The sequence below is a fragment of the Coregonus lavaretus genome, assembly GCF_964263955.1.
Source record: "Coregonus lavaretus genome assembly, chromosome: 15".
Taxonomy (NCBI): domain Eukaryota; kingdom Metazoa; phylum Chordata; class Actinopteri; order Salmoniformes; family Salmonidae; genus Coregonus; species Coregonus lavaretus.
The window spans coordinates 43,729,381-43,756,478 of NC_140002.1; the positions used below are offsets into that span (position 1 = coordinate 43,729,381).

The 27,098-nt window shown below is 42.1% G+C and overlaps 3 protein-coding genes across 4 annotated transcripts; 2 read left to right on the forward strand and 1 right to left on the reverse strand.

Moving 5' to 3' along the window:
• Positions 1 to 301: 301 nt before the first annotated feature.
• Positions 302 to 13,343, forward strand: LOC311143004 (arf-GAP with Rho-GAP domain, ANK repeat and PH domain-containing protein 1-like). Of its 2 annotated transcripts, none has more exons than XM_084178797.1 (24): positions 302 to 424; positions 1,339 to 1,480; positions 1,577 to 1,632; positions 2,145 to 2,505; positions 2,687 to 2,782; positions 4,295 to 4,426; positions 6,179 to 6,239; positions 6,342 to 6,462; positions 6,555 to 6,712; positions 6,829 to 6,935; positions 7,092 to 7,291; positions 7,400 to 7,485; positions 7,614 to 7,796; positions 8,048 to 8,222; positions 8,380 to 8,448; positions 8,532 to 8,652; positions 8,763 to 8,862; positions 8,995 to 9,190; positions 9,342 to 9,387; positions 9,563 to 9,726; positions 9,836 to 10,045; positions 11,228 to 11,333; positions 11,430 to 11,577; positions 11,702 to 13,343. In XM_084178797.1, the coding sequence occupies exons 2-24, from the start codon at positions 1,377 to 1,379 to the stop codon at positions 11,753 to 11,755; spliced, it is 3,054 nt and encodes a 1,017-aa protein (XP_084034923.1). In that variant the 5' UTR covers positions 302 to 424; positions 1,339 to 1,376; the 3' UTR covers positions 11,756 to 13,343. The 2 variants fall into 2 exon arrangements, with proteins under 2 accessions (XP_084034923.1, XP_084034922.1); XM_084178796.1 differs by having other exon boundaries at positions 316 to 424; positions 1,356 to 1,480.
• Positions 12,619 to 21,848, reverse strand: LOC311143024 (protein Red-like). Its single transcript, XM_084178819.1, has 6 exons — positions 21,780 to 21,848; positions 21,599 to 21,645; positions 21,404 to 21,518; positions 21,116 to 21,224; positions 20,977 to 21,011; positions 12,619 to 12,712 (listed from the first exon to the last, which is right to left on the reverse strand). Exons 1-4 carry the CDS (start codon positions 21,812 to 21,814, stop codon positions 21,152 to 21,154), a joined length of 270 nt encoding a protein of 89 aa, XP_084034945.1. The 5' UTR covers positions 21,815 to 21,848; the 3' UTR covers positions 12,619 to 12,712; positions 20,977 to 21,011; positions 21,116 to 21,151.
• A 1,845-nt stretch (positions 21,849 to 23,693) lies between these two features.
• LOC311143023 (NADH dehydrogenase [ubiquinone] 1 alpha subcomplex subunit 2-like) lies at positions 23,694 to 26,244 on the forward strand. Its single transcript, XM_084178818.1, has 4 exons — positions 23,694 to 23,779; positions 25,215 to 25,381; positions 25,835 to 25,941; positions 26,037 to 26,244. The coding sequence occupies exons 2-4, from the start codon at positions 25,227 to 25,229 to the stop codon at positions 26,126 to 26,128; spliced, it is 354 nt and encodes a 117-aa protein (XP_084034944.1). The 5' UTR covers positions 23,694 to 23,779; positions 25,215 to 25,226; the 3' UTR covers positions 26,129 to 26,244.
• The last annotated feature ends 854 nt before the right edge of the window (positions 26,245 to 27,098 follow it).

The window sequence follows — 27,098 nt, forward strand, 5'->3', positions numbered from 1 at the left end:
CTTACATTAGCCTAGACTGTCCCACTGAAAATAACAGTTTTAAACTTGTAAAACCCAACTTCTTCCGGACAGAATAGTTCCTGTAGGTTCAGATGAGTAAGTCGGAAGTCTTTTGTTATGTCTTGTGTGTTTCACAATCATAACAGTTAATGATTGAGCTTTGATGTTATTCATGTGATAAAACTTGTTTACCTTCCCTGCCCATCTGCTATCCTTGCCAACTAAGCCGACGAACAGGTAATACAGGTGAGACCATGCTGCACAGATTTGTCGTGCATAGCCTACACACCGTCAATGTTGTCAGAAAGCAGAACAACCACAAACCCCTTCAGTGTCAGGAGGGTAAGGAGTCTACTAGTTCCCTGGCCTGTTATCGAGCTTGTCTGAACATCGCATTTGAGCAGAACAGAAGAGTAGCGACAAGGTAAAATTTGAATAACCTTTTTAGGTCACAGTCACTGAATTGGCTGAATTTGTTGAGTAGGCTAATATTTAATTTTAGATTTCAATATGTTTTTAAAATTTAAAACACTTTGTTATGCAGAAAACTAGCCTTCATGTTCATTCATAGTTATTTCACATGCTCGGAACAAGTGCAGGTGTTTGTTACCTTTGAACACAGAACAGCATGAACTCAGTTGTGTTTCGGAGCTTATAATGGGGGATAAGCCGACGACTGTAGCTGAGAGCAACATTTCCAACATAAACTATTAAAGATGCAGTCCGGGATCTTAAGAACAACACATTTGTAACATATTGTATGAATTGGATTCATAACATATATCATACGAAGTGCAATAAAAAAAAAACTGTAAAAAAACATATCATACGAAATGGATGGCGTAATAGATAATTGGATGACGTAGCACACAAAACATGGGGACCCGTTTTGGCTCGTGAGCACCACTCTCAAAACGAATAGCTGAAATTATACAAAAGTTCTGGAGCATCTCTTTAATGCCCAAGCACACATATTGTTTTTTCCCCCATGAAATAACCATGACAATATTTTCATGTATTTTCACACGGAAACGCAAACTTTTTGTAGGCTTATAAACATTTTAAAGAAAGAGCAACCATTGTAGCCTACCTATAAACTGTGAGGAAAAAAAAGACAATGAGATCATCCCCAGAATCTGTCTCGGTAGGCCTATGTGTCAAATCAAGAGATTATTCAAAGTAATAGTAATAACAAAGTGATAATAGTTGCTATAACATTTAAGACTACTATTCTAGTGTATTTTAATTATTATGTTTGAATGTGTTTGGTCTTTTGTTAGTTCAATGAACTATTTTTCATATTAAAAGGCCTTATTAAGATGAAATGTGTCATTTCAGACGTGTTTGTGCCCTAGGTGTCTCCTACTGTGCTTTAGATGTCTGCACTCCTCGGTCCAGACATGCCTGTGCCAGTACCTAAACCACGTGCTCGTTACAAGCGGGCTGGCGGGAGCTTACAGAGCCAGCTCTCTTCTGAGAGGCGAGCTATCCTCATTACTTTTACTTGTTTTGCCAAACACCTGATATGTTCTTGGGGATTGTTTTCTAATTATTTGTTTTTACATTTGTTTTCAAGGGATTTGCTATGTGATACACCTGATCCAGCAACAAGTACAGGAAATCATAGCAAAGGTAGGCCCTGGTGCTTATCATGATAACAATGACATTATTTGATCAATGATAAAGATTTGGACAAAATATACATTTCCTTTGAAACAAGATGAGTTTTGTCAGAACTATGGCTGTAGTTGTGTAATAACAGGCCATATTCAATTGACTCAGACACAATGCGTCAGCTAAACAGCTCACTTTTCAACAACTCACCAATGAGCAATCTGCTATCAGGTTAAACAAGATTTGTTCCATGCAAGTCATAATAGAGACTCCTCCCCCACTTGTCACTCAAGAAGTCTGCATCCTTTCAAATGTGATGCTGAGTTTAATATGTAATCTCCAGTAAAACATTCCTAAAGCTAAAGATAGCTCCAGTGCACTGTCATGAAAGCAACGTGAGAAAAACTGGTTTTGTTCTAGACACAAATACTTGTGATTCAGTGACAGACTTCTGTAAGATTCACTGCTTTGATTTCTCACCAGACAACGCAGCATCTTTTACTGTACGTCATTTTATCTTGGGTTCACAGATCCTCCACCCACAAATGATTTGCTGGTAGAAAGTGAAGACAACCATGCCATTATTCTAAATAAACCTTCATTCAGCCCTGCCATCCCCAGCCCAGCTGATCAGAATCAAAGCCAGCATAACTTCCCTTTCTTAAGATCTGATTCTGGAGTGACTCCGTCTAGCCCATTACTGGGCAGTAATGATCCAGATGGACTCCACGACAGATCTGCCTGGCCATCCTCCCCTCCATACAGTCCTGCTGCAGATTATTACCCCGATATCACTGTAGTAGCTGACTGGGCTAAATACCTTGGATCTGAATCGTCCAATGATGACGATGCCTTTACTGGAGAAATAAAGAACCCATCTCACATGAACAAGTGAGTTTTAGCTATCAGGTTTAAAGGCATAGGTCACAAAACAGTACAGGCCATGGCCAAAGGTAGGGCAGAATATGTACATCAATTTACGTAATTATATGTAATAAGCTACAGGTCACAGAAAACATGAAATGGTGGTAGAAATGTTGAAATGGCTTTGTCTCATTCTTCTATGCCTCAGTTCAATTGTGGTGTCAAGGCAGATTGGTGTTGTCCCCCAGCCTCCTGTGGACCAGGCGTCTATGCAGACCAGACCAATCAAACAAAAGACCCCACGGTACGTCACAGCACCCCATCACAGCAGACAGACAGTTAACAGACAGCTTTCATTGGGAGTTCAATTAGAATACAAATGATAGAAATGACTACCTAATCAACAGAAATGTTAAGATAGTACCTTACCAATATTGATATATTTCATGGTTGTAATGGTATGATATAATTGAAAACCCATTGAAATTATCATTTGGGTGTAGCCGGATCAGACATCACGTTGAGCGGGATATACTTGTTTGTCTACTGATCTGTGAACTCTACAAGCGTTTTGTTGATCTATTCAGATCACTGTATTACACATATCTATACCTACAGCACCAGTCAAATGTTTGGACACACCTACTCATTCAAGGGTTTTTCTTTATTTGTACTATTTTCTACATTGTAGAATAATAGTGAAGACATCAACACTATGAAATAACACATATGGAATCATGTAGTAACCCAAAAAGTGTTAAACAAATCTAAATATATTTTATATTTGAGATTCTTCAAAGTAGCCACCCTTTGCCTTGATGACAGCTTTGCACACTCTTGGCATTCTCTCAACCAGCTTCACCTGGAATGCTTTTCCAATATTCTTGAAGGAATTCCCACATTTCAAATCAAATCAAATCAAATTTTATTGGTCACATGCGCCGAATACAACAGGTGCAGACATTACAGTGAAATGCTTACTTACAGCCCTTAACCAACAGTGCATTTATTTTAAACAAAAAAAGTAAGAATAAAACAACAACAAAAAAAAGTGTTGAGAAAAAAAGAGCAGAAGTAAAATAAAGTGACAGTAGGGAGGCTATATATACAGTAAAATAAAGTGACAGTAGGGAGGCTATATATACAGGGGGTACCGTGCTGAGCACTTGTTGGCTGCTTTTCCTTCACTCTGCCGTCCGACTCATCCCAAACCATCTCAATTGGGTTGAGGTCGGGAGATTGTGGAGGCCAGGTCATCTGATGCAGCACTCCATCACTCTCCTTCTTGGTAAAATAGCCCTTACACAGCCTGGAGGTGTGTTTAGTCATTGTCCCCCCCCCCCCCCCCCCCCACACACACACACACCTTGTCACAACACAACTGATTGGCTCAAAAGCATGAAAACTGAAATTAATTCCACAAATTAACTTTTAAGAAGGCACACCTGTTAATTGAAATGCATTCCAGGTGACTACCTCATGAAGCTGGTTGAGAGAATTCCAAGAGTGTGCAAAGCTGTCATCAAGGCAAAGGGTGGCTATTTGAAGAATCTCAAATATAAAATATATTTTGATTTGTTTAACACTTTTTTGGTTACTACATGATTTCAAATGTGTTATTTCATAGTTCTGATGTCTTCACGATTATTCTACAATGTAGAAATAGTAAAAGTAAAGAAAAACCCTTGAATGAGTAGGTGTGTCCAAACTGACTGGTAGTGTAAATGTGTGGCATATTTGATCAAGATAGCTGACAGTTAATGAAATATTTGTCATGTGTATGTTTCTTTGAGATAACCTTTCTATTTGTTCACAGTGCTGCCACCATCCGTGTCAGCAGGAGAAAGCAGGCAGCAGCGAGCGGTGGTGGTGCCCAGATAGCAGAGTCCTCTCGTAGGGAGAGTGTGGTGTCCCGTTCCAGCTGGCTGGATGTATGGAAGGGACGCAGGTAATTTGGGACACTGTGGGTTATATGTACTATTACTGTTCAGCAACACCTTACTGAAATCACATTCTCTGGTATGACGTTTCAGATTACTTTCCAAATATCATTGCCTAATTTCTACAGTGAGGGAAATAAGTGTTTGATCCCCTGCTGATTTTGTACGTTTGCCCACTGACAAAGAAATGATCAGTCTATAATTTTAATAGTAGGTTTATTTGAACAGTGAGAGACAGAATAACAACAACAAAATTCAGAAAAACGCATGTCAAAAATTTTATAAATTGATTTGCATTTTAATGAGGGAAATAAGTATTTGACCCCCTCTCAATCAGAAAGATTTCTGGCTCCCAGGTGCCTTTTATACAGTTAACGAGCTGAGATTAGGAGCACACTCTTAAAGGGAGTGCTCCTAATCTCAGTTTGTTACCTGTATAAAAGACACCTGTCCACAGAAGCAATCAATCAATCAGATTCCAAACTCTCCACCATGGCCAAGACCAAAGAGCTCTCCAAGGATGTCAGGGAAAAGATTGCAGACCTACACAAGGCTGGAATGGGCTACAAGACCATCGCCAAGCAGCTTGGTGAGAAGGTGACCACAGTTGGTGCGATTATTCGCAAATGGAAGAAACACAAATTAACTGTCAATCTCCCTCGGCCTGGGGCTCCATGCAAGATCTCACCTTGTGGAGTTGCAATGATCATGACAACGGTGAGGAATCAGCCCAGAACTACACGGGAGGATCTTGTCAATGATCTCAAGGCAGCTGGGACCATAGTCACCAAGAAAACAATTGGTAACACACTACGCCGTGAAGGACTGAAATCCTGCAGCGCCCGCCATGTCCCCCTGCTCAAGAAAGCACATATACATGCCCGTCTGAAGTTTGCCAATGAACATCTGAATGATTCAGAGGAGAACTGGGTGAAAGTGTTGTGGTCAGATGAGACCAAAATGGAGCTCTTTGCCATCAACTCAATTCGCCGTGTTTGGAGGAGGAGGAATGCTGCCTATGACCCCAAGAACACCATCCCCACCGTCAAACATGGAGGTGGAAACATTATGCTTTTGGGGTGTTTTTCTGCTAAGGGGACAGGACAACTTCACTGCATCAAACGGACGATGGACGGGGCCATGTACCGTCAAATCTTGGGTGAGAACCTCCTTCCCTCAGCCAGGGCATTGAAAAGGGGTCGTGGATGGGTATTCCAGCATGATATTAACCCAAAACACACGGCCAAGGCAACAAACGAGTGGCTCAAGAAGAAACACATTAAGGTCCTGGAGTGGCCTAGCCAGTCTCCAGACCTTAATCCCATAGAAAATCTGTGGAGGGAGCTGAAGGTTCGAGTTGCCAAATGTCAGCCTCAAAACCTTAATGACTTGGAGAAGATCTGCAAAGAGGAGTGGGACAAAATCCCTCCTGAGATGTGTGCAAACCTGGTGGCCAACTACAAGAAACGTCTGACCTCTGTGATTGCCAACAAGGGTTTTGCCACCAAGTACTAAGTAATGTTTTGCAGAGGGGTCAAATACTTATTTATCTCATTAAAATGCAAATCAATTTATAACATTTTTGACATGCGTTTTTCTGGATTTTGTTGTTGTTATTCTGTCTCTCACTGTTCATATATTAAAATTATAGACTGATCATTTCTTTGTCAGTTGGCAAACGTACAAAATCAGCAGGGGATCAAATACTTTTTTCCCTCACTGTATGTATTTGAAAATGGAGATACTTTTTGTCCGTGAAGGCACAATGTTCTGTGGGCCACCCTGGATGGACAGTTGGTATCACTATGGAAGAAAACCACAGTGAGTGAACCACAAGCACCACACCATGGTCCATTGGACCCTTATTATTATTGCATCTCCCAGGCTATGCCTCATACTATTCACACATCTTCTGTGCTGCAGGACAAGTTCACCGAAATAGTGTTCCACGTGTCAAGCATCACCGACGTCCGTAAGCAGGACAAAGGACGCTTCTCCATTTACTTCAGCAAGAAGCACTTTGAGTTCATGGCACACAACAAAGGTGAGCTGCTGATGGGTATAGAGTCTCCTTTTGGTTCCAAGTGTTTTTGTGCTGAGCCTTGACTATCTCCCCACCTCTCTTCCTGGTCCCAGCGGTGCAGGAGGGCTGGGTGACTTCCCTTCTGGCTTCTCGTGGACAGAACCCCCCAGTCCCTCCGGAGCAGCATGGAGCCCTGACCATGAAGGACCCTCGTAGCAGAGTGTACGCTGCCATCTGTGGACACAACCTATGGATCTACAACAATAAAGAGGTTGGGAAAAGGAACAGGACTCAGCTATGCTCCATCAGTTTATGATTGTTTGATGATTTGGGAGGACATCTTCAGTGTATTTTGTGTCGCTCAGTTATTGTCATTGTGCCATGCAGGACTTCCAGTTGGGGGTTGGGATGACCTATGTGTCCATGAACGTGGCTTCAGTGAAGCAGACGGGCCGTCATAACTTCAGCCTCATCACACCGTATAAAACCTTTAAGTGAGTGTCCAGCTCCTTCTCTCTCTCTCTCACTGTCTCTCAGTCTGATCTGACTCAAGACAATTGCTCTTCTATCAGATTATCCCATTATCTGTCCCGTGCATGTGAGCATCTTGCTTTAGTAATTACTGAGAAACACAGTCTTTGTATCTCTAGTTTCTCCACAGACTCATTGAAGGAGCTGGGCGTGTGGCTGGGGAGCCTGACCCAGGTGATCCGCAGTGCCCTGTCATGCAGCGAGGTGGCCGAGCGACTCTGGGCCAGCCCATGGAACAAAGTGTGTGCCGACTGTGGCTGTGCCAACCCTGAGTGGGCCTCCGTCAACCTGCTGGTGGTCATCTGTGAGGCCTGCGCAGGTGAGCTGGGACTGCGGTGAGGCTAAATAAGTAGGCACAGGATGTGTATGGATTGTGACATTTGCTCTACACAACCTTTGTTAATAGTTTCCCAATTGTTTCTCTAAGGTCAGCATCGGTCTTTGGGCATCCATGTGTCCAAAGTGAGAAGCCTGAAGTTGGACAGTAAAGTGTGGACCGAACCTCTGATTCTGGTGAGATTACTTTTCCTGTAATAGTGCTACAGTGTAAGTCTTGCCAAATACTCAGTCTAAAATAACACAATGTTAAAATAGGCACTACTATATAAATATACACATGATATTCTCTCTTTCTCCCATAGCTCTTTGTCCATTATGGAAACAAAGCAGCCAATGATGTGTGGGGTCACAACGTGCCGGGTGCAGAGCAGATCCTGCCGGACTCCTCTGTGGATCAGAGAGGGGACTTCATCAGGGCCAAGTACACCAAGGGCCGATACAGACGGACCCATCCACTAGCCTCCAGCCAGAGACTGCTCAACAAGGTCAGCCAGCCTCAGCTTACTCTGCTGCTCTCAACCAGCAGAGGACAGTGTAGTTATTCAGCTTTTCATTTAGATCCCTTCCAAACTTGTGTTATGACACATTTGTAAGTATACATTTCTGATTCCTATCAATCTTAAAAGATAGCAACATACACCTCAACCTCCCAGAGTCTGTACAGGACAAATTGTGCTGAGTGAGATGTGTTATTGGTTGTTATGGCAACATCATCCCCTCACCCTGTGTCCTCCAGAGGCTGTGTGAGATAGTGTGTGGCCCTAATGTCCCAGAGACCATGTCCCTGCTGTGCTCGGGGGCGCGGGTCCTGTGCCACTCAGGGGACCCTCAGTGCCCCTCACCCATTTCACTGGCAGAGCAGGCTGGACAGGCCATGCAGACTGAGCTCCTCAGATACAACGAGTACACAGGTACTGACATCAGGGGTCCAGCCTCTAAGATCCACAGTACTGCTGCTGTTTTGTGTTTTTGCGTAGTCTCAACTTGTCACTTTCATGAAGTCAGTGCATCAAATGTCGGTCTTGTTCATCATGGTTTCTACGATCTGTTTGTTTTTCTCCTGTACAGAGGCCCCTCCTTATGCTCATCAGAAGCCCAGCAGAGACCCTGCTTCCTCTGTCCCCTCTTCTGCTGCAGGTACACATATACTATGAGTGCATCCCAATAGCCTAAAAGGGGACTTTGCAGTAGGTGTAAAATTGTAAATGTGTGTGTGACAGGAGAGGAGCTCCATGGGAAGTTGGAGGAGGACCGCTTCCTGTTCTCCCAGGAGAATGACTCTGCTGCCTGTGATGTTCTGGACCTGAGGGAGGTCATCTCCATCTTTGACCGCTCCAACGGGTATTGCAACCTTATGATGTTAGCATTGTGGGAGAAAATACAAATTCTTATGCTTTGATATGTGTTGATAAGATATTTGGGTGACTGTTGATTTCTTCCTCCCCCCACAGACCAACTCATGCATTTGAGCTGGTGACTCTGACGGACCAGTTGCTGTGCAGTGCTGATACAGAAGAGGGTCTGCTCACACACCTTCTCCATATTCTCAAGGTAGCACAATAACAGCTGTGATGATAGCGACCATTGTGCCAACTGTACTCTATACTGTATAGGGTACATATAAACAGACAGAACAGATAGAGTAATGTGGTTAAAACTGATAATATGTTCTCCCCCCGTCAGGTGGTGTTGCCCGGGCCCATAGATGAGGAGGAGCTGGACAAGGGGTTTGCTGTGTCCCGGGTGTCTCTGAGGGAGGGAGGAGGCCTGCAGCACACCGAGGTCTGGGCAGTGCTCCGTGGAGGTCAGGTCCTCATCTATCCTACTGACCAGCAGCGCCACAGAGAAAGGCTAACACTCAACCAAGAGTCTCAATACAGTAAGTCACATCTCACCTCATTGACCTGACTGCATGTTTACACAACATGATGTTTCTCTACGTGCCTTGTGCAGATGAGCAGAAGTTTCATGATTAGGTAATATGATTATGTATCTCACCCAACACTGACAGTGTTATTTCCTGCCCACAGAGATAGATTCCTCTGTGAACACCATAGAGCTGGTCACTGGAGAGAGGTCAGTACTACAGGAACACTTTGTTATAAACAGGAACACTTTGTTATAAACAGGAACACTTTGTCACATTCACATTTACTTATATCATAGCAGCGGTTCCCAAACGAATTTCAGCATCTGTCATTCAAAGGAATGTGTCCAATGGATCTATTGCTTGCTCTCTTCTTTCGGCTAGAACCATGTCCATGCAGTTTGAACGAGACCACAGCTGTCAGTCCTGGCACACCCTTCTGAAATGGGCAGTGACCACAAAGAGGAAGCCGCGCCAGCTGCCCCCCACCGCCATTGGCAAGGTGCCCCCTGCCATCGAGAGGTGTATCTCACACATCACAAAATATGGTGTGTTCCATTTGATACTGGAACAAGTATTGTAGTGATCTGGATAACAAGGAAAAATAATTCTCACAATTGTACAACTGCATCTGCTCTACTTCTCTCTCCCTCCCAGGTTTAAAGGTGGATGGGCTGTACCGGCGCTGTGGCTTGGCCACTAAGATCAGTTATCTGGTGGAGGCCCTCAGCAGTTCACCTAAAACTACCCCTCTGGAGACAGACGAAGAGGGTCTCCTGGAAGCTGCAGGGGCCCTGAAGCAGTATATCCGCCAGCAGGTGGTGCTCATCCCAGAGACACACAGGAAACTATGGGTAGAGGCTGCAGGTACTCTCCTTCTCATCTTAAACTCTTGTGGACAGACTATGTAAACATAAATGGTACCGTAGATCTGTCACGATACAACGGGACGCGTGAGGTAACGAGAAGCATTAGTTCCGGTGCTTTGGACAAATCACGATCCCGCAGGTGTTAGCATCTTTTGAATATCGGAAGGGGAGGGGATATTTGGCCCATTGACTTGCCTTCAACTTGCAAAGAGAGAGGGTGGAGCTCTTTGTTCCGGTTCCGATCATCGTTCTATCTCTTCTCTTAACACGTATGGACCCAGAACTTAATCAAGCATCTGACCAATTACGCAAGACTTTAGTTCTGGGTTAACTAAGATTATTCTAATCTCAAACAACCCCAATCAGACAAGTAACATTGGGAGCATTCAACATTGCAGCTGACTTTAAAGAGCGACTGCCCCTAAAAAGCAACTTCTCATTTTATAAATGGCCTTGGTGACATCGATACGAGTCAGAAACATTTATTCTAGTGTTAAAATTGACTACAAAGTGTAAATAGGATAATTTTGGTCCTCAAGTCAGTCTCGTCCAAAACGGAGATTTGCGAGATGATAAGGGAAAAAAATATGTCACGGAATGAAGGGTACCGTTACAGTTTTCCTTGGGTTGGGTTACTTTAAATCCTGCCCACATGCTCACAGTTGGCAGCACCCAATTAATTATCAATACGGAGCGCAGCTGCATGCGACCAGATCGTAATGCCCATGGTCAATTTGGTTCGATATCCCTATGGGGCTAGTTAGGGACCATCAGTAAATTGCACAATGTACACGGGACAATATTTTAAAAGGTCAATAGCTTCAATGACTTAAAAACCTCAAACCAACTATAAATTGTAGAAATTCATACACAAATATTGAAAGCATTTAATGAGAAAACTAAACGATGTGCAACATGAAAATAGTCCCATTTACATTGTGTAATTTATTGAAGTCCCTAACTAGCCCCAGAGATAGGCTATCCAATGTCAAACCAATTTTGTCACAGTCGCAAACCAGCCAGCTGAAGCTAAGTTTAGGATCCCCACAGTTTAGGGTCACCATGGACATATTTTACCAGCATCTAGATTAACAAACAAACCCTGATGCAGATGCAAGTTGTTTAATACAAGCTGTGATTTAAATAATGGGGTTCTCATTCATCGCCTTTGTCACCATAGCTCACACAGAAGAGACCTTCAGACTGGCTGCCTACCGCAGACTACTGAAGAAGCTGCCCCCTGACAACAGAATCACACTCAACGCCCTCTGTGGACACTTCTACATGTAAGAACAACACATGATCAATTATTGTAAAATTGAATAGGGCAACATAATGAACCTGCATGACTAATGTTCATTGTTGTCAACCCCTTCTTCTAGAGTTCAGCTGTATAGTGCAGAGAACCGTATGACAGCTCAGAACCTGGCGCTGGTGTTTGTCCCCACACTATTCCAGGAGCTGGCCATGAACACTGACCTGGTGCACCTCACTAGAGAGCTCATTATCCACCACACACTCCTCTTCCTGGTAAGACACTTTGAACTCCATCTCTTCTATTGGGTCATGGAACATATAGCAGCATAAAGCAGTGAAAGACTGACAGTGGACTAGACTAACCTTTATACCTAACACCACGTCTTGTAATCTACAGGGTAAAGAAGAGGAGTCTGACATGGAGAGTGAAGAACTGATAACAAAATTATAGAAAATATATATATTTGCCTTTGGCTGTCAAAGAAATCTTATATTGGAAATATATTTGGTTACAGGGTGCCCTTTCACCTTCTGCTTATTGTGGGGTTAACAAGAAAATGTTATCAATAGTAGTTTTCAAAAGTTCTTGAACTATACATTTAGGTCATGGACGGGTTCAAACATTTATTCTGCTATATTGTCATTTAGGTGATTGCAAAATAATAACAAACCATGTTAAAATGTTGATGTTGTTACATCAAACTGTTTGAAACAGTATAATGACAAACCAAGAAACATGTTTTTTTCCCTTATTTTACCAGGTAAGTTGACTGAGAACACATTCTAATTTACAGCAATGACCTGCAGTATAGTTACAGGGGAGAGGAGGGGGGATGAATGAGCCAATTGGAAGCTGGGGATGATTAGGTGGACATGATGGTATGAGGGCCAGATTGGAAAGTTAGCCAGGACACCGGGGTTAACACCCCTACTCTTACGATAAGTACCATGGGATCTTTAGTGACCACAGAGGGTCAAGACACCTGTTTAGCGTCCCATCCGAAAGACGGCACCCTACACAGGGCAATGTCCCCAATCACTGCCCTGGGGCATTGGGATATTTTATTTTAGACCAGAGGAAATAATGCCTCCTATTGGCCCTCCAACACCACTTCCAGCAGCACCTGGTCTCCCATCCAGGGACAGACCAGGACTGACCCTGCTTAGTTAATAGAGACATTGATCTGTTTGTGTAAAAGCTGCAAAACATTGTGCTCCCATTCTCATTGATGGTTACATTTCCAAAAATAAAGATAACAAGTAATCAAAACTATACACAATCTAGTATTCCACAAAATACAAACAGGATTTCTAGCAAACAATATATTGCAAGATCTTCAGATGTTCTAAATATTCCAAAAGATGCAAGAGGGGAGAACATTAAAACGTAGTTCTCTTCGGCTTCTCCCTGAAATAAAAAAGAGTCAAATGAATATAGAACAGTGTGAATTTAACATACATTTATCAACATAATTGACAATGTGCCTTTTATGTTTAAGCAATAAGGCATGAGAACCCGGGAATAATCGTGTGAATAACTCCCGACTAAGGGCTGTTCTTGGGCCCAAGACAAAGCGCTTAGGAGGGTGTTATTCACAATAATTCCTGGGTTTGAGGGCCTTATTGCTTTTAGAAATCTGTTGCCAACATATTAAAAACAGATTAACGACATGTTTCATTAAAACATTTATTTTAACTAGTTTTATTTCATCCTTTCACCAGACAATATAGTACGGGCAAATGCCAGTTGTTAATTCTGAGGTTCTGAAGTTGCTAGCCAAACATGCTAGTTGTTAGTTCTATTGGGATGTTTTGACCCGGTCGTTCATTCTATTCATTCTACAGTATTTGCAGTGCTGCTATGCTAAACAAATCATTGGCATCAATGGGGTATATAAACCCTGGATTGCTGATGCTATGTATTGGCCAGTGAGAGGCTTTGAACCCACCGGTCGGCCATATTGGCAATCCCCAGAAGGAGCAGTGCTCCGTAGGAATTAATGGAATTCTACAGTTTTTCAATTAAATGTTTAAAGCACAAAATTACATGTATTTAAGTATTTTGTTGTTGTTCCTCCGACTTTAACACCATACAATCACACCTTCTATAAGCCAAATTGAAAGCACTGGACATCACCCACACCTCATTCACTGGTTTCACTCATTTATCAGTGACAGAACTCAGTTGGTCAAGGTAAACAAAACTCTTCCCCTTCTGTGGTCACCAACTGCAGGGCCCTGCAAGGTTGTGTGAGCTCACCCGTCCTCTTCATTCTGTACACCAACGATTGCACAAGTCAAAACACCAAGCATCACATCATTAAGTTCTCAGACGACACCGTCCTGCTGGCCCAAATGGATGACAACAGCGACCTCCCACTGTACCTAGGCAATGTAAACAGCCTTGTGCAATGGTGTGACACGAACTCTCTGGTCCTGAATGTCAAAAACACAGGAGGTTATCTTTGACCCCAAGTCAGTGGCTGACTGGAGCCAGGTCGTCATTCACAGTGAACACATCCAGCAGGTCGACTCCTATAAATACCTGGGAGTACATGTTGACCATGCCCTGAGATGGAGTGTCCATGTGCAGTGGTGTGTATTCATGGATGCCAAGGGAAGCCAGGCTTCCCCAAATAATTCACCAATAAAAAAAATTACAATTATAAAATAATTTATATTTTGTCTCTGTCTGTGTTTTCATAATTTTCTATCAATTCACAAGTAGCTGAATCTCACCAGAGAAATCATCCGAGCGAGGGAAACAGCGCCCCTCTGTCTCAGTATGTGTAGCCCATGTATCTGATGTTGTCTGGACCAAAAATGTATAACATGTTGCCGCCATAGCATTTCATTGATTGATGCCAGCAAGCATTTGGCCTCTCTTGATTAAAAAATATATAAATGAATTAGCCAATCAGTGTTGAGCTGAGCTCAACTGTGGGTTGTCCTGGTGCAGAAAAACACCCCCAAGGGAGGCCAGTTTGGATTTGGCTTCAGACCAATCAAATCACTTCCTTTGCAAAACGTCATTTTCAGAAAAAGTTGTGTTTCTGGTCTGCTTGTGTTGATGTCCTGCAGTACCTAGCTTGCTAAATCGGCCCTTTCCTACGCCATGGATGGAGATGGGGATTTGGACTTGTGGTTTTGACTTAATTCTCTGTACAGGCCAATGATTATGACGGCGATTCTGATCTAACCATTCGTTTATATGTTGTGCCAGTAGCCTGAGACAATTGAAGTTCAATATGTAGCCTAGACATAGCCACATCGACAGCCACATGATATTTAGCAACATTGATTGGACTAAATTGTTTTTGGTATCTTAAAGTTTGTTTTCAGTGTATTAAATGATGCATATATAGCCTTGTGGATTTGATTATGTTTAAATGTTTAAGTTGAAATGGTGCTGGAATAGCAGAGGCAGTGCTCCTGTTGTCTTTGTGCTGACTTGCTGTAAGTCTCTGTGGTTCTAAATCAGTAGTTGTTTATTTAGTAAACTGTCGAAAACATTAACTTGCTTGACCATGCTGCAGGTCATATAACTGTTTGTTACATGCAATATTTGCTTTGTGGACTTCACCGGACAGATGTTGCTCTCCGGTTTTGTGATGAAACAAATGTGTGGTTGAATTTATTCTGCCACTGTGTGACTGCTGTCCTTTTGTTGTCACAGCCTTATTTTATATCACGTGGCATATGAACGAATGGGTTATAGAGCAAACAACGGAAATATCACAACATAGATTGTAATATGGCTTTTTTTTACTGGCTTGGCTTGGCTTCCTCAGTGATTTTACCCACGCACCGCTACTGTCCATGTGGACTACGTGTGTGCTAAGGTGCAACAGCGCATGTATTTTCTCCACAGGCTGAGGTCTTTCGGGGCAAGCTCGTAAATACTGAACTTGTTCTTCTGCTCCACTATCCAGAGTGGTTTGCAGTACTGCATCACTGCTTAGTACAACAGTGTCACGGTACAGGCAAAAGCCTTGGTGACAAGTCTGCTGATAAAATATCGAAAGCCCCCCAACAAAACTTTTCTGGACAGCTACCACACAAACATGCTGAGGAAGGCAAATAAAATAGCAGACGACCCCTCCCATGTGCTCAACTCAGAGCTTGTGCTCCTGCCACCAGGAAACGTTACAGACTCCCCTGTGCAAACTGGTCAGGTACAAAAACTAATTTGTGCCACACGCACTGACCCTTATGAACAAATAAGGAGGACATTAGGAACGATTCACTCATTTAAAAAAATATATATTTAACCTTTATTTAACCTTTATTTAACTAGGCAAGTCAGTTAAGAACAAATTCTTATTTACAATGACGGCCTACACCGGCCAAACCCAGACGACGCTGGGACAATTGTGCGCCGCCCTATGGGACTCCCAATCACGGCTGGTTGTGATACAGCCTGGAATCGAACCAGGGAGTCTGTAGTGAAACCTCAAGCACCGAGATGCAGTGCCTTAGACCGCTGTGCCACTCGGGAGCCCAAAGAGCAATTGTGAAAAGTGATAAGTGAAATATAGCTAACTGTGTAAAATAATAATGGAATCATGGACATTGAAATTATAGGGTAGTACAATAACATTATGTGCAACGCTCAGGGACCTTGGACATTAAGGGGATGTGTAACGTTAAGTATAGGAGGGACAGCTATGTAATGTAGAAGGGAGGGGTAAGAGCCCTTAAGCCGGCATTCTTGTTTTGTTTTTTCATGAATGTTTGATGTTATGTCTGGCCTATTCCATGTCTATGCCACATCGCAGTGCATTTTCTTGTACGTAACGTTATCTGTGAAAATCAGACAATAAAGAAATATCTTAAACTAGAACATTCAAAAAATAAGGAAAATGTTTATATATATATATTTTTTTTTTGTTTGTTTAGCTCACATAATATAATTTCAAAGTAGGCATTAAGGTGTCTGTAATAGAATAAACGTGATAAAAACAAATGTAGACATTAATAAATGCATTTCTATAGCTTCCAAAATAATTTTTACAACAGTGGGGTAGTGCGAAGATGGAGGCGTGGTGGCTTCAAAACAGCGCCCTCTGTCGGTCATCTAGTGTACATATAAATCATTGATTGGCATATACAGTGAGGGAAAAAAGTATTTGATCCCCTGCTGATTTTGTACGTTTGCCCACTGACAAATAAATTATCAGTCTATAATTTTTATGGTAGGTTTATTTGAACAGTGAGAGACAGAATAACCCCCCCAAAAATGTATAAGGGAAATAAGTATTTGACCCCTCTGCAAAACATGACTTAATACTTGGTGGCAAAACCCTTGTTGGCAATCACAGAGGTCAGACGTTTCTTGTAGTTGGCCACCAGGTTTGCACACATCTCAGGAGGGATTTTGTCCCACTCCTCTTTGCAGATCTTCTCCAAGTCATTAAGGTTTCGAGGCTGACGTTTGGCAACTCGAACCTTCAGCTCCCTCCACAGATCTTCTATGGGATTAAGGTCTGGAGACTGGCTAGGCCACTCCAGGACCTTAATGTGTTTCTTCTTGAGCCACTCCTTTGTTGCCTTGGCCGTGTGTTTTGGGTCATTGTCATGCTGGAATACCCATCCACAACCCATTTTCAATGCCCTGGTTGAGGGAAGGAGGTTCTCACCCAAGATTTGATGGTACATGGCCCCGTCTATGGTCCCTTTGATGCGGTGAAGTTGTCCTGTCCCCTTAGCAGAAAAACACCCCCAAAGCATAATGTTTCCACCTCCATGTTTGACGGTGGGGATGGTGTTCTTGGGGTCATAGGCAGCATTCCTCCTCCTCCAAACACGGCGAGTTGAGTTGATGCCAAAGAGCTCCATTTTGGTGTCATCTGACCTCAACACTTTCACCCAGTTCTCCTCTGAATCATTCAGATGTTCATTGGCAAACTTCAGACTGGCATGTATATGTGCTTTCTTGAGCAGGGGGACCTTGCGGGCGCTGCAGGATTTCAGTCCTTCACGGCGTAGTGTGTTACCAATTGTTTTCTTGGTGACTATGGTCCCAGCTGCCTTGAGATCATTGACAAGATCCTCCCGTGTAGTTCTGGGCTGATTCCTCACCGTTCTCATGATCATTGCAACTCCACGAGGTGAGATCTTGCATGGAGCCCCAGGCCGAGGGAGATTGACAGTCCTTTTGTGTTTCTTCCATTTGCGAATAATCGCACCAACTGTTGTCACCTTCTCACCAAGCTGCTTGTCGATGGTCTTGTAGCCCATTCCAGCCTTGTGTAGGTCTACAATCTTGTCCCTGACATCCTTGGAGAGCTCTTTGGTCTTGGCCATGGTGGAGAGTTTGGTATCTGATTGATTGATTGCTTCTGTGGACAGGTGTCTTTTATACAGGTAACAAGCTGAGATTAGGAGCACTCGCTTTAAGTGTGCTCCTAATCTCAGCTCGTTACCTGTATAAAAGACACCTGGGAGCTAGAAATCTTTCTGATTGAGAGGGGGTCAAATACTTATTTCCCTCATTAAAATGCAAATCAATTTATAACATTTTTGACATGCGTTTTTCTGGATTTTTTTGTTGTTATTCTGTCTCTCACTGTTCAAATAAACCTACCATTAAAATTATAGACTGATCATTTCTTTGTCAGTGGGCAAACGTACAAAATCAGCAGGGGATCAAATACTTTTTTACCTCACTGTAGCTACCTACCAGAGGTAAAATGATGACGAGAAACAAGAACTTCAATAAATAATGATTTAATAAATAATTTATAAATTAGGCAACAACCAGCTGATTGCTAGGTAGGCAACTAAAGCTAACACACAATAACATTAAGCAGCTGAAATGACAGCAAACTATGTGCATTTTTGTTTGTTTACCTTTGTTTCTATTGCCATTTCTTTGAATATATCCATTATAATGATCCTGATAAATGAATTTGCCTGGCTCAGAGAAGCTGTCAGTCTCATCACGTTCATATGCATGGCTAGCCTGGACAGCTGCTAGTGGGTGCTATTCTCCACTATCGTCTAGACTTACATGCCCAGCCGGTGATAAATTCGTAGCCCCGGCAATCAGTTCGTACATAAAACATCCTCCATATAGGCTGCAAAGGCATCAGTTTCCTAATTAACTCGATTTAATGGCCCGTCGGTAAAAAAACAAAAAGGGAAAATATGCGTACCGTCTTAATAAAACACAATATTCCAACACCATTTCCTAATTTTCTGACAACTTCCAGATGTTGCACACCGCGTGAGTCTGTTGTTTACCCCTGGGTGAACACGGTGCACAACATCAGGAAGTAGCATTAGCCACCTTAGCATGGTGGTGGAAAATGTTGTTTTATTAAGACAGTATGCATACAGTGGCTTGCGAAAGTATTCAACCCCATTGGCATCTTTCCTATTTTGTTGCGTTACAACCTGTAATTAAAATGGATTTTTGGGGGGTTTGTATCATTTGATTTACACAACATGCCTACCACTTTGAAGATGCAAAATATGTTTTATTGTGAAACAAACAAGAAATAAGACACAAAAAAACAGAAAACTTGAGCGTGCACAACTATTCACCCCCCCAAAGTCAATACTTTGTAGAACCACCTTTTGCAGCAATTACAGCTGCAAGTTTCTTGGGGTATGTCTCTATAAGCTTGGCACAAGGCAAAACTGCTCCAGCTCCTTCAAGTTGGATGGGTTCCGCTGGTGTACAGCAATCTTTAAGTCAAACCACAGATTCTCAATTGGATTGAGGTCTGGGCTTTGACTAGACCATTCCAATACATTTAAATGTTTCCCCTTAAACCACTCAAGTGTTGCTTTAGCAGTATGATTAGGGTCATTGTCCTGCTGGAAGGTGAACCTCCGTCCCAGTCTCAAATCTCTGGAAGACTGAATCAGGTTTCCCTCAAGAATTTCCCTGTATTTAGCGCCATCCATCATTCCTTCAATTCTGACCAGTTTCCCAGTCCCTGCCGATGAAAAACATCCCCACAGCATGACGCTGCCACCACCATGCTTCACTATGGGGATGGTGTTCTCGGGGTGATAAGAGGTGTTGGGTTTGCGCCAGACATAGTTTTCCTTGATGGTCAAAAAGTTCAATTTTTGTTTCATCTGACCAGAGTACCTTCTTACATATGTTTGGAGAGTCTCCCACATGCCTTTTGGCGAACACCAAACGTGTTTGCTTATTTTTTTCTTTAAGCAATGGCTTTTTCTGGCCACTCTTCCGTAAAGCCCAGCTCTGTGGAGTGTATGGCTTAAAGTGGTACTATGGACAGATACTCCAATCTCCGCTGTGGAGCTTTGCAGGTCCTTCAGGGTTATCTTTGGTCTCTTTGTTGCTTCTCTGATTAATGCTCTCCTTGCCTGGTCTGTGAGTTTTGCTGGGCGGCACTCTCTTGGCGGGTTTGTTGTGGTGCCATATTCTTTCCATTTTTTAATAATGGATTTAATGGTGCTCCGTGGGATGTTCAAAGTTTCTGATTTTTTTTTTATAACCCAACCCTGATCTGTACTTCTCCACAACTTTGTCCCTGACCTGTTTGGAGAGCTCCTTGGTCTTCGTGGTGCCGCTTGCTTGGTGGTGCCCCTTGCTTAGTGGTGTTGCAGACTCTGGGGCCTTTCAGAACAGGTGTATATATACTGAGATCATGTGACAGATCATGTGACACTTAGATTGCACACAGGTGGACTTTATTTAACTAATTATGTGACTTCTGAAGGTAATTGGTTGCACCAGATCTTATTTAGGGGCTTCATAGCAAAGGGGTGAATACATATGCACGCCCCACTTTTCCATTATATAAAAGTTATTTGTTTCATTTCACTTCACCAATTTGGACTATTTTGTGTATGTCCATAACATGAAATACAAAAATAAATAATTTAAATTACAGGTTGTAATGCAACAAAATAGGAAAAACGCCAAGGGGGATAAATACTTTTTCAAGGCACTGTATTTTCCCTGTTTATATTAAATCGAGTTAAGAAGGAAACCGATGCCTTTGCAGCCTGAATGGAGGATGTTTTATGTACAAACCGGTTGCCGGGGTACAAGAGTATATTACCATCTATGCAGCTTAATGCAGGATGCGAATGACAAACGACATAAGGAATAATAGTGCCATCTGGCGGCAGCATGGAACGGTGGATATCGCAAAAAATAACTGCAACATGTTGCACACGTCAGAGACAGACAGTAAGGTTAGACAAACCCAAACGCTAGGCTAGTAGCATGGAGAAATATTGTCTTCAAGCTTTTTTCCTGGGGAGATGAAGTTTAGAAATTGCCTGGCTGGGCTTTTATAAATTGCCTGGCTGGGCCATTTGATATATCAAATAGAACTTTTAACAGGTATTACCTGGGGATTGCGGAGAATAACTCCCTGCTATCAACCAATCAGCATCCAGGATCCAAACAACCCGTTTTATAATTGAGAATAATACAGACAGCATCTTGTATGATGCAGTATTTCTGGAGTAGGGAGATGAGGCAGTTAAAACTTGAGAGATTTTTCTCCTCCTTTCTGAGTGTGAGCAGAAAGTAGGTCACCCCTGTACAGCACATTGAGCAGCTCTGACAGTCTCTCAGCTAACACCGCCATCTTCGCATCATCGTCCGGTCTTTCTGCCTGCTCTCAGTCACATACACTAACTGTAGGATGAAAAACAGAATGAAGGAAATGTACTCACCCATCTGCCTCAGCCTTCTTCCTCTTCTCGATGATCTGTGAGGGACAAAGCACACGATTAATAAGTCACAACCTCTTTATACCCTCCCTGACAACACTGTCACAACCCTGTTAACGGAGCCATTAAACGATCCACTCACAGCACTGATCTTCTTCCCCTGCCTGTCCAGCTCTGCCTACTCATAGGTCTCCTTGAAGTGACGAGTCTTCCTCCCCTCAGATATCTTAATGCCATAATGGAAAGCAACCCTGAGAGGACAAACACAGTTTTTCAGCAATTAATATTAAATGGCCTGATTAAAAGCATTTCATAGAAATGGCAAAGGAATCCAATTATGTTAATATTATTATATAGGCTGTGATGAAATAAAGGCCTGGAACGAGGGATTCCAGGTTTATTGTTGAGATAAAGCTCTAAGATTACGTACTTTGGAAGAGACTCCTTGTTGTTTAATGTATTCACTGTATTCGTCCTGACTGTCAAAATCCCAGAAAACCAGAGGACCCTTCTTCTTACCCTATAGAGAAGGACAGACAGCAAAACTGAGGTCAAAAGCATATCAACCACAACAAACAACAACATAGGTCTAGCTAAGAGGAGACTTCAGATCCAAAGCACCCACCTGGTCCATCTAACTGTAGTCCACTGTCCACAGCCAGGTCGTCCATACTGAGCAGAGAGCAAGAGAGAGAAAAAAAAAGAGAGAGAACGCTCAAATCAAACAGGTACACCCACTGAATCAAATTGAGTACTGTAGTATATGAAATGTACTGTGGGTGACAAGGATTAATCAGAGGACTCACGTGGCTGGGTAGCACTCAGCATAGCTGTTGGACATGCCAAAGAACTGGCAGGCAATGTCAACTTCTTCTTCTTTGGGATTGGGTTGGCGGATCGCATCCAACTTAAAGGTGCATACACCGCCACCTACTGTACTAAAGTGTGAGGTCAGTCACGGCCTACCTACATTAAATTATCTTCATTAGTCCTGTTCCTAAAAGGAACAACTTGCACCACCAACTAACCCTACACCTATATACCACTATTTCATAAAAATACAAATCATCACCCATTAACTCTTCTGCAGTAAAATCTCATACACCCATGTACTTCTCTGCAGCTGCCACCTACACTCATTAAAAACCCACTACCCCATTTCACTACTTTGACCCTATCTGCTCCTGCACCATGCCAACGGCCTGGGAGGCCACCCCTCAACACACCCTGTAACTCTTCTGAAGTCAAATCTTGTATACCCAAATACTTCTCTGCAGCTGCCACCACAACATATATTCTCTGTGATTTACGTTCTATTTCTGCGGTACAGTTGATAACCATTGCTATGAACACTATGAAGCCAACCATAATGAAGCATAATCTACTACTCACTGGGATCCTTGCAGGATGCACCCTTGACCCATTCTCCTCCACTGTCTTCACTGCCTCAGCATATGACACCCTCTGTCTGCATTAGTCTGACTCTGGCCACTTCAACTGGCCACTCTCGCACTGGACACGTCCGATCCCCAGCAACATGAGCACCCCTACAGTTGATACATACAACTTTATCCACCGAAACTACACAATTCTCTGTCCCATGCACACTTCCCCCACATCTTGGAATCTCCCTCCTACACAATGCTGCAACATGCAGTGGTGTAAAGTACTTAAGTAAAAATACTTGAAAGTACTACTTAAGTGTTATTTTTGGAGTATCTGTACTTTACTATTTATATTTTTGACAACTTTTACTTTACTACATTCCTAAAGAAAATAATGTACTTTTTACTCCATATATTTTCCCTGACACCCAAAAGTACTCGTTACATTTTGAATGAGATGGCAGGTAGCTTAGTGGTTAAGCATGGTGGGCCAGTAACCAAAAGGTTGCTGGTTTGAATCCCTGAACCAAATAGGTGAAAAGTCTGTCAATGTGCCTTTGAGTAAAGCACTTAACCCTAGTTGCTCTGGATAAGAACATCTGCTAAATGACTAAAATGTAAATGAATGCTTAGTAGGAGAGGAAATTGTCTAATTCACACACTTATCAAGTGGTCATCCCTACTGTCTCTGATCTGGCAGACTCACTAATCACACGTTGTTTTGTTTTTTTGTAAATGATGCCTGATTGTTGGAGATAGCCCCCGGATATCCGTGAATTTTAAAAACAAGAAAATGGTGCCGTCTGGTTTGCTTAATGTAAAGCATTTGAATGACTCCTACTTTTACTTTTTATACTTAAGTATATTTTAGCAATTACATTTACTTGTAATACTTAAGTATATTTAAAACCAAATACTTTTAGACTTTTACTCCAGTAGTATTTTCCTGGGTGACTTTCACTTTTACTTTAGTCATTTCTATTAAGGTATCCTTACTTTTACTCAAGTATGACAATAGGGTACTTTTTCCACCACTGGCAACATGACCATAAACGTTGCACCTAAAACAGCGCAGTGGATTCTGCACAAAAGCTCTATCAAAATAACTGATATATCCTAACATGCCTTTGTCTGGTACAGACTCTGACTCAAAACTCAAACGGACTGACAATGACTCCTCTGTTTCTCCACGTTCCCCACCGGGTCTGCATCGCACCAAACGGCAGGCGTCAAAAAGACCAGGAATTTTCAACTTTAATAGCTCCACCTCCACATTTAACGCTACCCGGAAATCACCACTTTCAATGGTGCCCTGTTCCTATGACCAAAGCAAGAAACAGATCTTGACTCAAGTTGCGTTACACCGAGCGCCTGCTCCCTCTGGTCAGAAGAAACACAAACATATCACAAGTCCACTACAGGTTAGAGAAAGCGTTTTTACCATAGTACCGGTAATAAAAACAATTATGGATAGATTCTGTTATATAAAGACATTCTCAGGGAGAGGCGAATGCAGTTTCAGGTTTGACTTTGCCTCAAATACTATCCGCTGGAGCCAAAATTACCCCTGTGCGTCTGTAACAATAATTACACATTGGCAGGGTCTGAACATTAACACGCATCGCTTGCGGTAGTTTTGGAAACACAAGGACATAATTTTTCATATCTGCGATAAATACTTTTTAAAAAACAGAAGGATAAATTACTAGAACCTTTATAACGTTAGGGTTCCCACAAGGCCATATTTCCATGTGACAAGAACACGTTGTAGTTAATTAGCTTGTTAATTGTTCACACATTTTGACTGCAGTGTCTAGCCAAAAAGGACTCGTTTTGAAAGTTGGATCATGTTATCCTTTGAGGCTTTAAAAGTGTTCTTACACTAGCGATGATTTTCAACATTCAAAGCAACTGTGTTTTGAGCCAGGAAATGTGAATCCAAATATATGCAGTGAACATTGCATGAGTAATTCAACGTGTATACACAACATAGTCCCTTGTAGTAGAGCATGGCGCTTGCAACGCCAGGGTTGTGGGTTCGTTTCCCACGGGGGGCTAGTATGAAAAAATAAATGTATGCACTAACTGTAAGTCGCTCTGGATAAGAGCGTCTGCTAAATGACAACAACAACAAAATCAGGGACGTTAGCTAGCTAGCTACTAACGCTAGTGGTAGGTAAGATGGTTAGCTAACTAGCGCCTAGGCTAAAGTATAACCTCAGATAGAACAATGACAACATTTTACATTTTAGTCATTTAGCAGACGCTCTTATCCAGAGCGAATACATATTTTTTTTTATACTGGCCCCCCGTGGGAATCGAACCCACAACCCTGGCGTTGCAAACGCCATGCTCTATCAACTGAGCTACATCCCTGCCGGCCATTCCCTCCCCTACCCTGGACGACGCTTGGCCAATTGTGCGCCGCTCATGAGTCTCCGGGTCGCGGCCGGGATGGATTCGAACCAGGATCAGGATCTGCGCCACTCAGGAGTACTACAACATCTTTGGTATAACGTTAACTCAAACAAATCAAAAATAAATTTAATTTAGCTACTTTCTCGTGCTCCTCGTTCTTGTTCGGCCATTTTGAAATAAATTGATCTCACTCTCAAGTAAAACACCGAGTTTGTGATCAACTAATACATAAGAGTTAGCATGTAGTTAAATTTATAATCGCTGCTAGCTGAATTATTGATCACAGAAATGACAATCCGTTAAATCAACAGTCAATTGCTGCTCGATTTGTGCCAATCTTCATCGATTGGTATAGTCTTGATTTTCTTCTTGGCCTGAATTTTACGTTAATCCTTAACGTGTAAAGTAATTGGTTGGAATTACAACGCTTCTTTGAAGTGATTTGTTGATATGCAGAGTGGGCGGCTTCAGGGAATATTCACCCAAAGCAGAAGAACCATCATGGCCGCTGCCGTAGTAAGAGGTATTGGCTCTAACCTTGCTAAAAACCTTCGAGAGATTCGTCTACATTTGTGCCAGACATCGCCTGCGAGCCAAGGAGCAAGGTAATTTCTCAAATGTGATTTGATGGAATCGAAATGTGTTAACCAATGTTAGCATTATCATCATAGCTAGGTACTTCGCCAGCGGTCACAGCAACCATCATATAACTAGCCCAAGCTACTGGACTGCCAGACAGGCGTTAACGTTACACGTAAAGAGTTGGCAAACAATTGCAATCAGCTCAACTGAAATCATTTGCAGATCACGCACTTATCTAACTAGTTACAGCTCTACAACATATTTTCTATGATTTATCGTGATATTCATTCAACAGTATGCATCTAGAAGTTGCTGCTTAATCAGTCAGCTACATTGCTCTTTGCCCGTTACCAGTGAGATAATTGGCTCCCTTGTTTAATAGCTAGCTATTTCACTACTATGGAATAGTATGTGGATAGTAAATAGTATTATGAAATGGTGAAATAACTATTTCACTGTTATTCCATGTTCTTCAGGGATTTTGTGGAGCAGCACTATGTGGAACTGAAGAAGGCAAACCCCACATTCCCCATCCTCATCAGGGAGTGCTCGGGTGTTCAGCCTAAACTTTGGGCTAGATATGGTGATTGACATGTTTTAACTGTATGCCAATTCAACTGCAATGTTTATGGCCATGTATTCATTTGGTTCTTTCAAATGTACCTTTTTTTTTTGCAGATTTTGGTAAGGAGAGCAGTGTGGCCCTTGACAATATGAACGCTGACCAAGTGGCTAAAGCGCTGGAGACAGTTGTGAAATCAAAAGCATGACCAACCCAGCACTCTAAAGACACCTTTCCAACCATGAGATAGTGTCCATTTGTAAATTACATGTATCACAAATCTCCATTGCTGTTCTAATAAATCTGAGTACTAACTTGTAACTAGCTGCTGCATTGATGTGTTCATTGTTTGTGTGTTCATGTGAATTTCATTCCATTCATAGGCATGTGAAGCTTGTAGGAGTGCTAATATTGGTAAGTAAATTATACAACATTATTTGATGTGCACCCAATACTGTCAAACTCAGAAGGTTAATGAAGCCCTGTTCTATGTACCCAATGGTCTATCCGAGAGAATGCACCCAGTCTATCAGCATTGCAGTGCAATGTTCATACACAAGTGTCTGGCAACAATGTAATTTTATATACATGCTATAGATATTCACACTTTAATCATTAGCTATCTTCCTTGCATAGGTAGGACTGGGACTGAAATTAATGATGTTCCCCATTTTAATCATTTATTTTATTTATTTATTTTATTTCACCTTTATTTAACCAGGTAAGCCAGTTGAGAACAAGTTCTCATTTACAACTGCGACCTGGCCAAGATAAAGCAAAGCAGTGCGTTTAAAAACAACACAGAGTTGGGGTAAAACAAAACAAAGTCAAAAATACAACAGAAAATATTTATACAGTGTTCAAATGTAGCAAGTTATGGAGGTAAGGCAATAAATAGGCCATAGTGCAAAATAATTACAATTAGTATTCACACTGGAATGATAGAGGTGCAAATAATCATAGCTTGAAGACCAGAAAATATAACTCACAACATGCAAGAGTACTACACTGACAACGTTATCTAGATAGCCACGCTAAACCAAGCATATATTAATGCCTAATAAGTATTTTATAATTAGGTACCTTGGCAAATACACTAAAGATGGGTTTGCAAACGTTGTCAGGCAGTTCAAATGTGTTCGCTACCCAGTTCAATCCAATGGGAAGGTATGAGTATT

What these genes read in the sequence shown, in the direction of transcription:
- LOC311143004 (XM_084178797.1), top strand. Translation starts at nt 1,377, where the DNA reads ATGTCTGCACTCCTCGGTCCAGACATGCCTGTGCCAGTACCTAAACCA. An exon ending in AGCCAGCTCTCTTCTGAGAG is followed by an intron (nt 1,481 to 1,576) that starts GCGAGCTATCCT and finishes TTTGTTTTCAAG; the next exon opens with GGATTTGCTATGTGATACAC. An exon ending in GATGTATGGAAGGGACGCAG is followed by an intron (nt 4,427 to 6,178) that starts GTAATTTGGGAC and finishes TTGTCCGTGAAG; the next exon opens with GCACAATGTTCTGTGGGCCA.
- LOC311143024 (XM_084178819.1), bottom strand. Translation starts at nt 21,814, where the DNA reads ATGTCCAACAGCTATGCTGAGTGCTACCCAGCCAC. An exon ending in GCTGAGTGCTACCCAGCCAC is followed by an intron (nt 21,646 to 21,779) that starts GTGAGTCCTCTG and finishes CTCTCTGCTCAG; the next exon opens with TATGGACGACCTGGCTGTGG. An exon ending in AACAAGGAGTCTCTTCCAAA is followed by an intron (nt 21,225 to 21,403) that starts GTACGTAATCTT and finishes TTGTCCTCTCAG; the next exon opens with GGTTGCTTTCCATTATGGCA.
- LOC311143023 (XM_084178818.1), top strand. Translation starts at nt 25,227, where the DNA reads ATGCAGAGTGGGCGGCTTCAGGGAATATTCACCCAAAGCAGAAGAACC. An exon ending in CCTGCGAGCCAAGGAGCAAG is followed by an intron (nt 25,382 to 25,834) that starts GTAATTTCTCAA and finishes CATGTTCTTCAG; the next exon opens with GGATTTTGTGGAGCAGCACT. An exon ending in TAAACTTTGGGCTAGATATG is followed by an intron (nt 25,942 to 26,036) that starts GTGATTGACATG and finishes TTTTTTTTGCAG; the next exon opens with ATTTTGGTAAGGAGAGCAGT.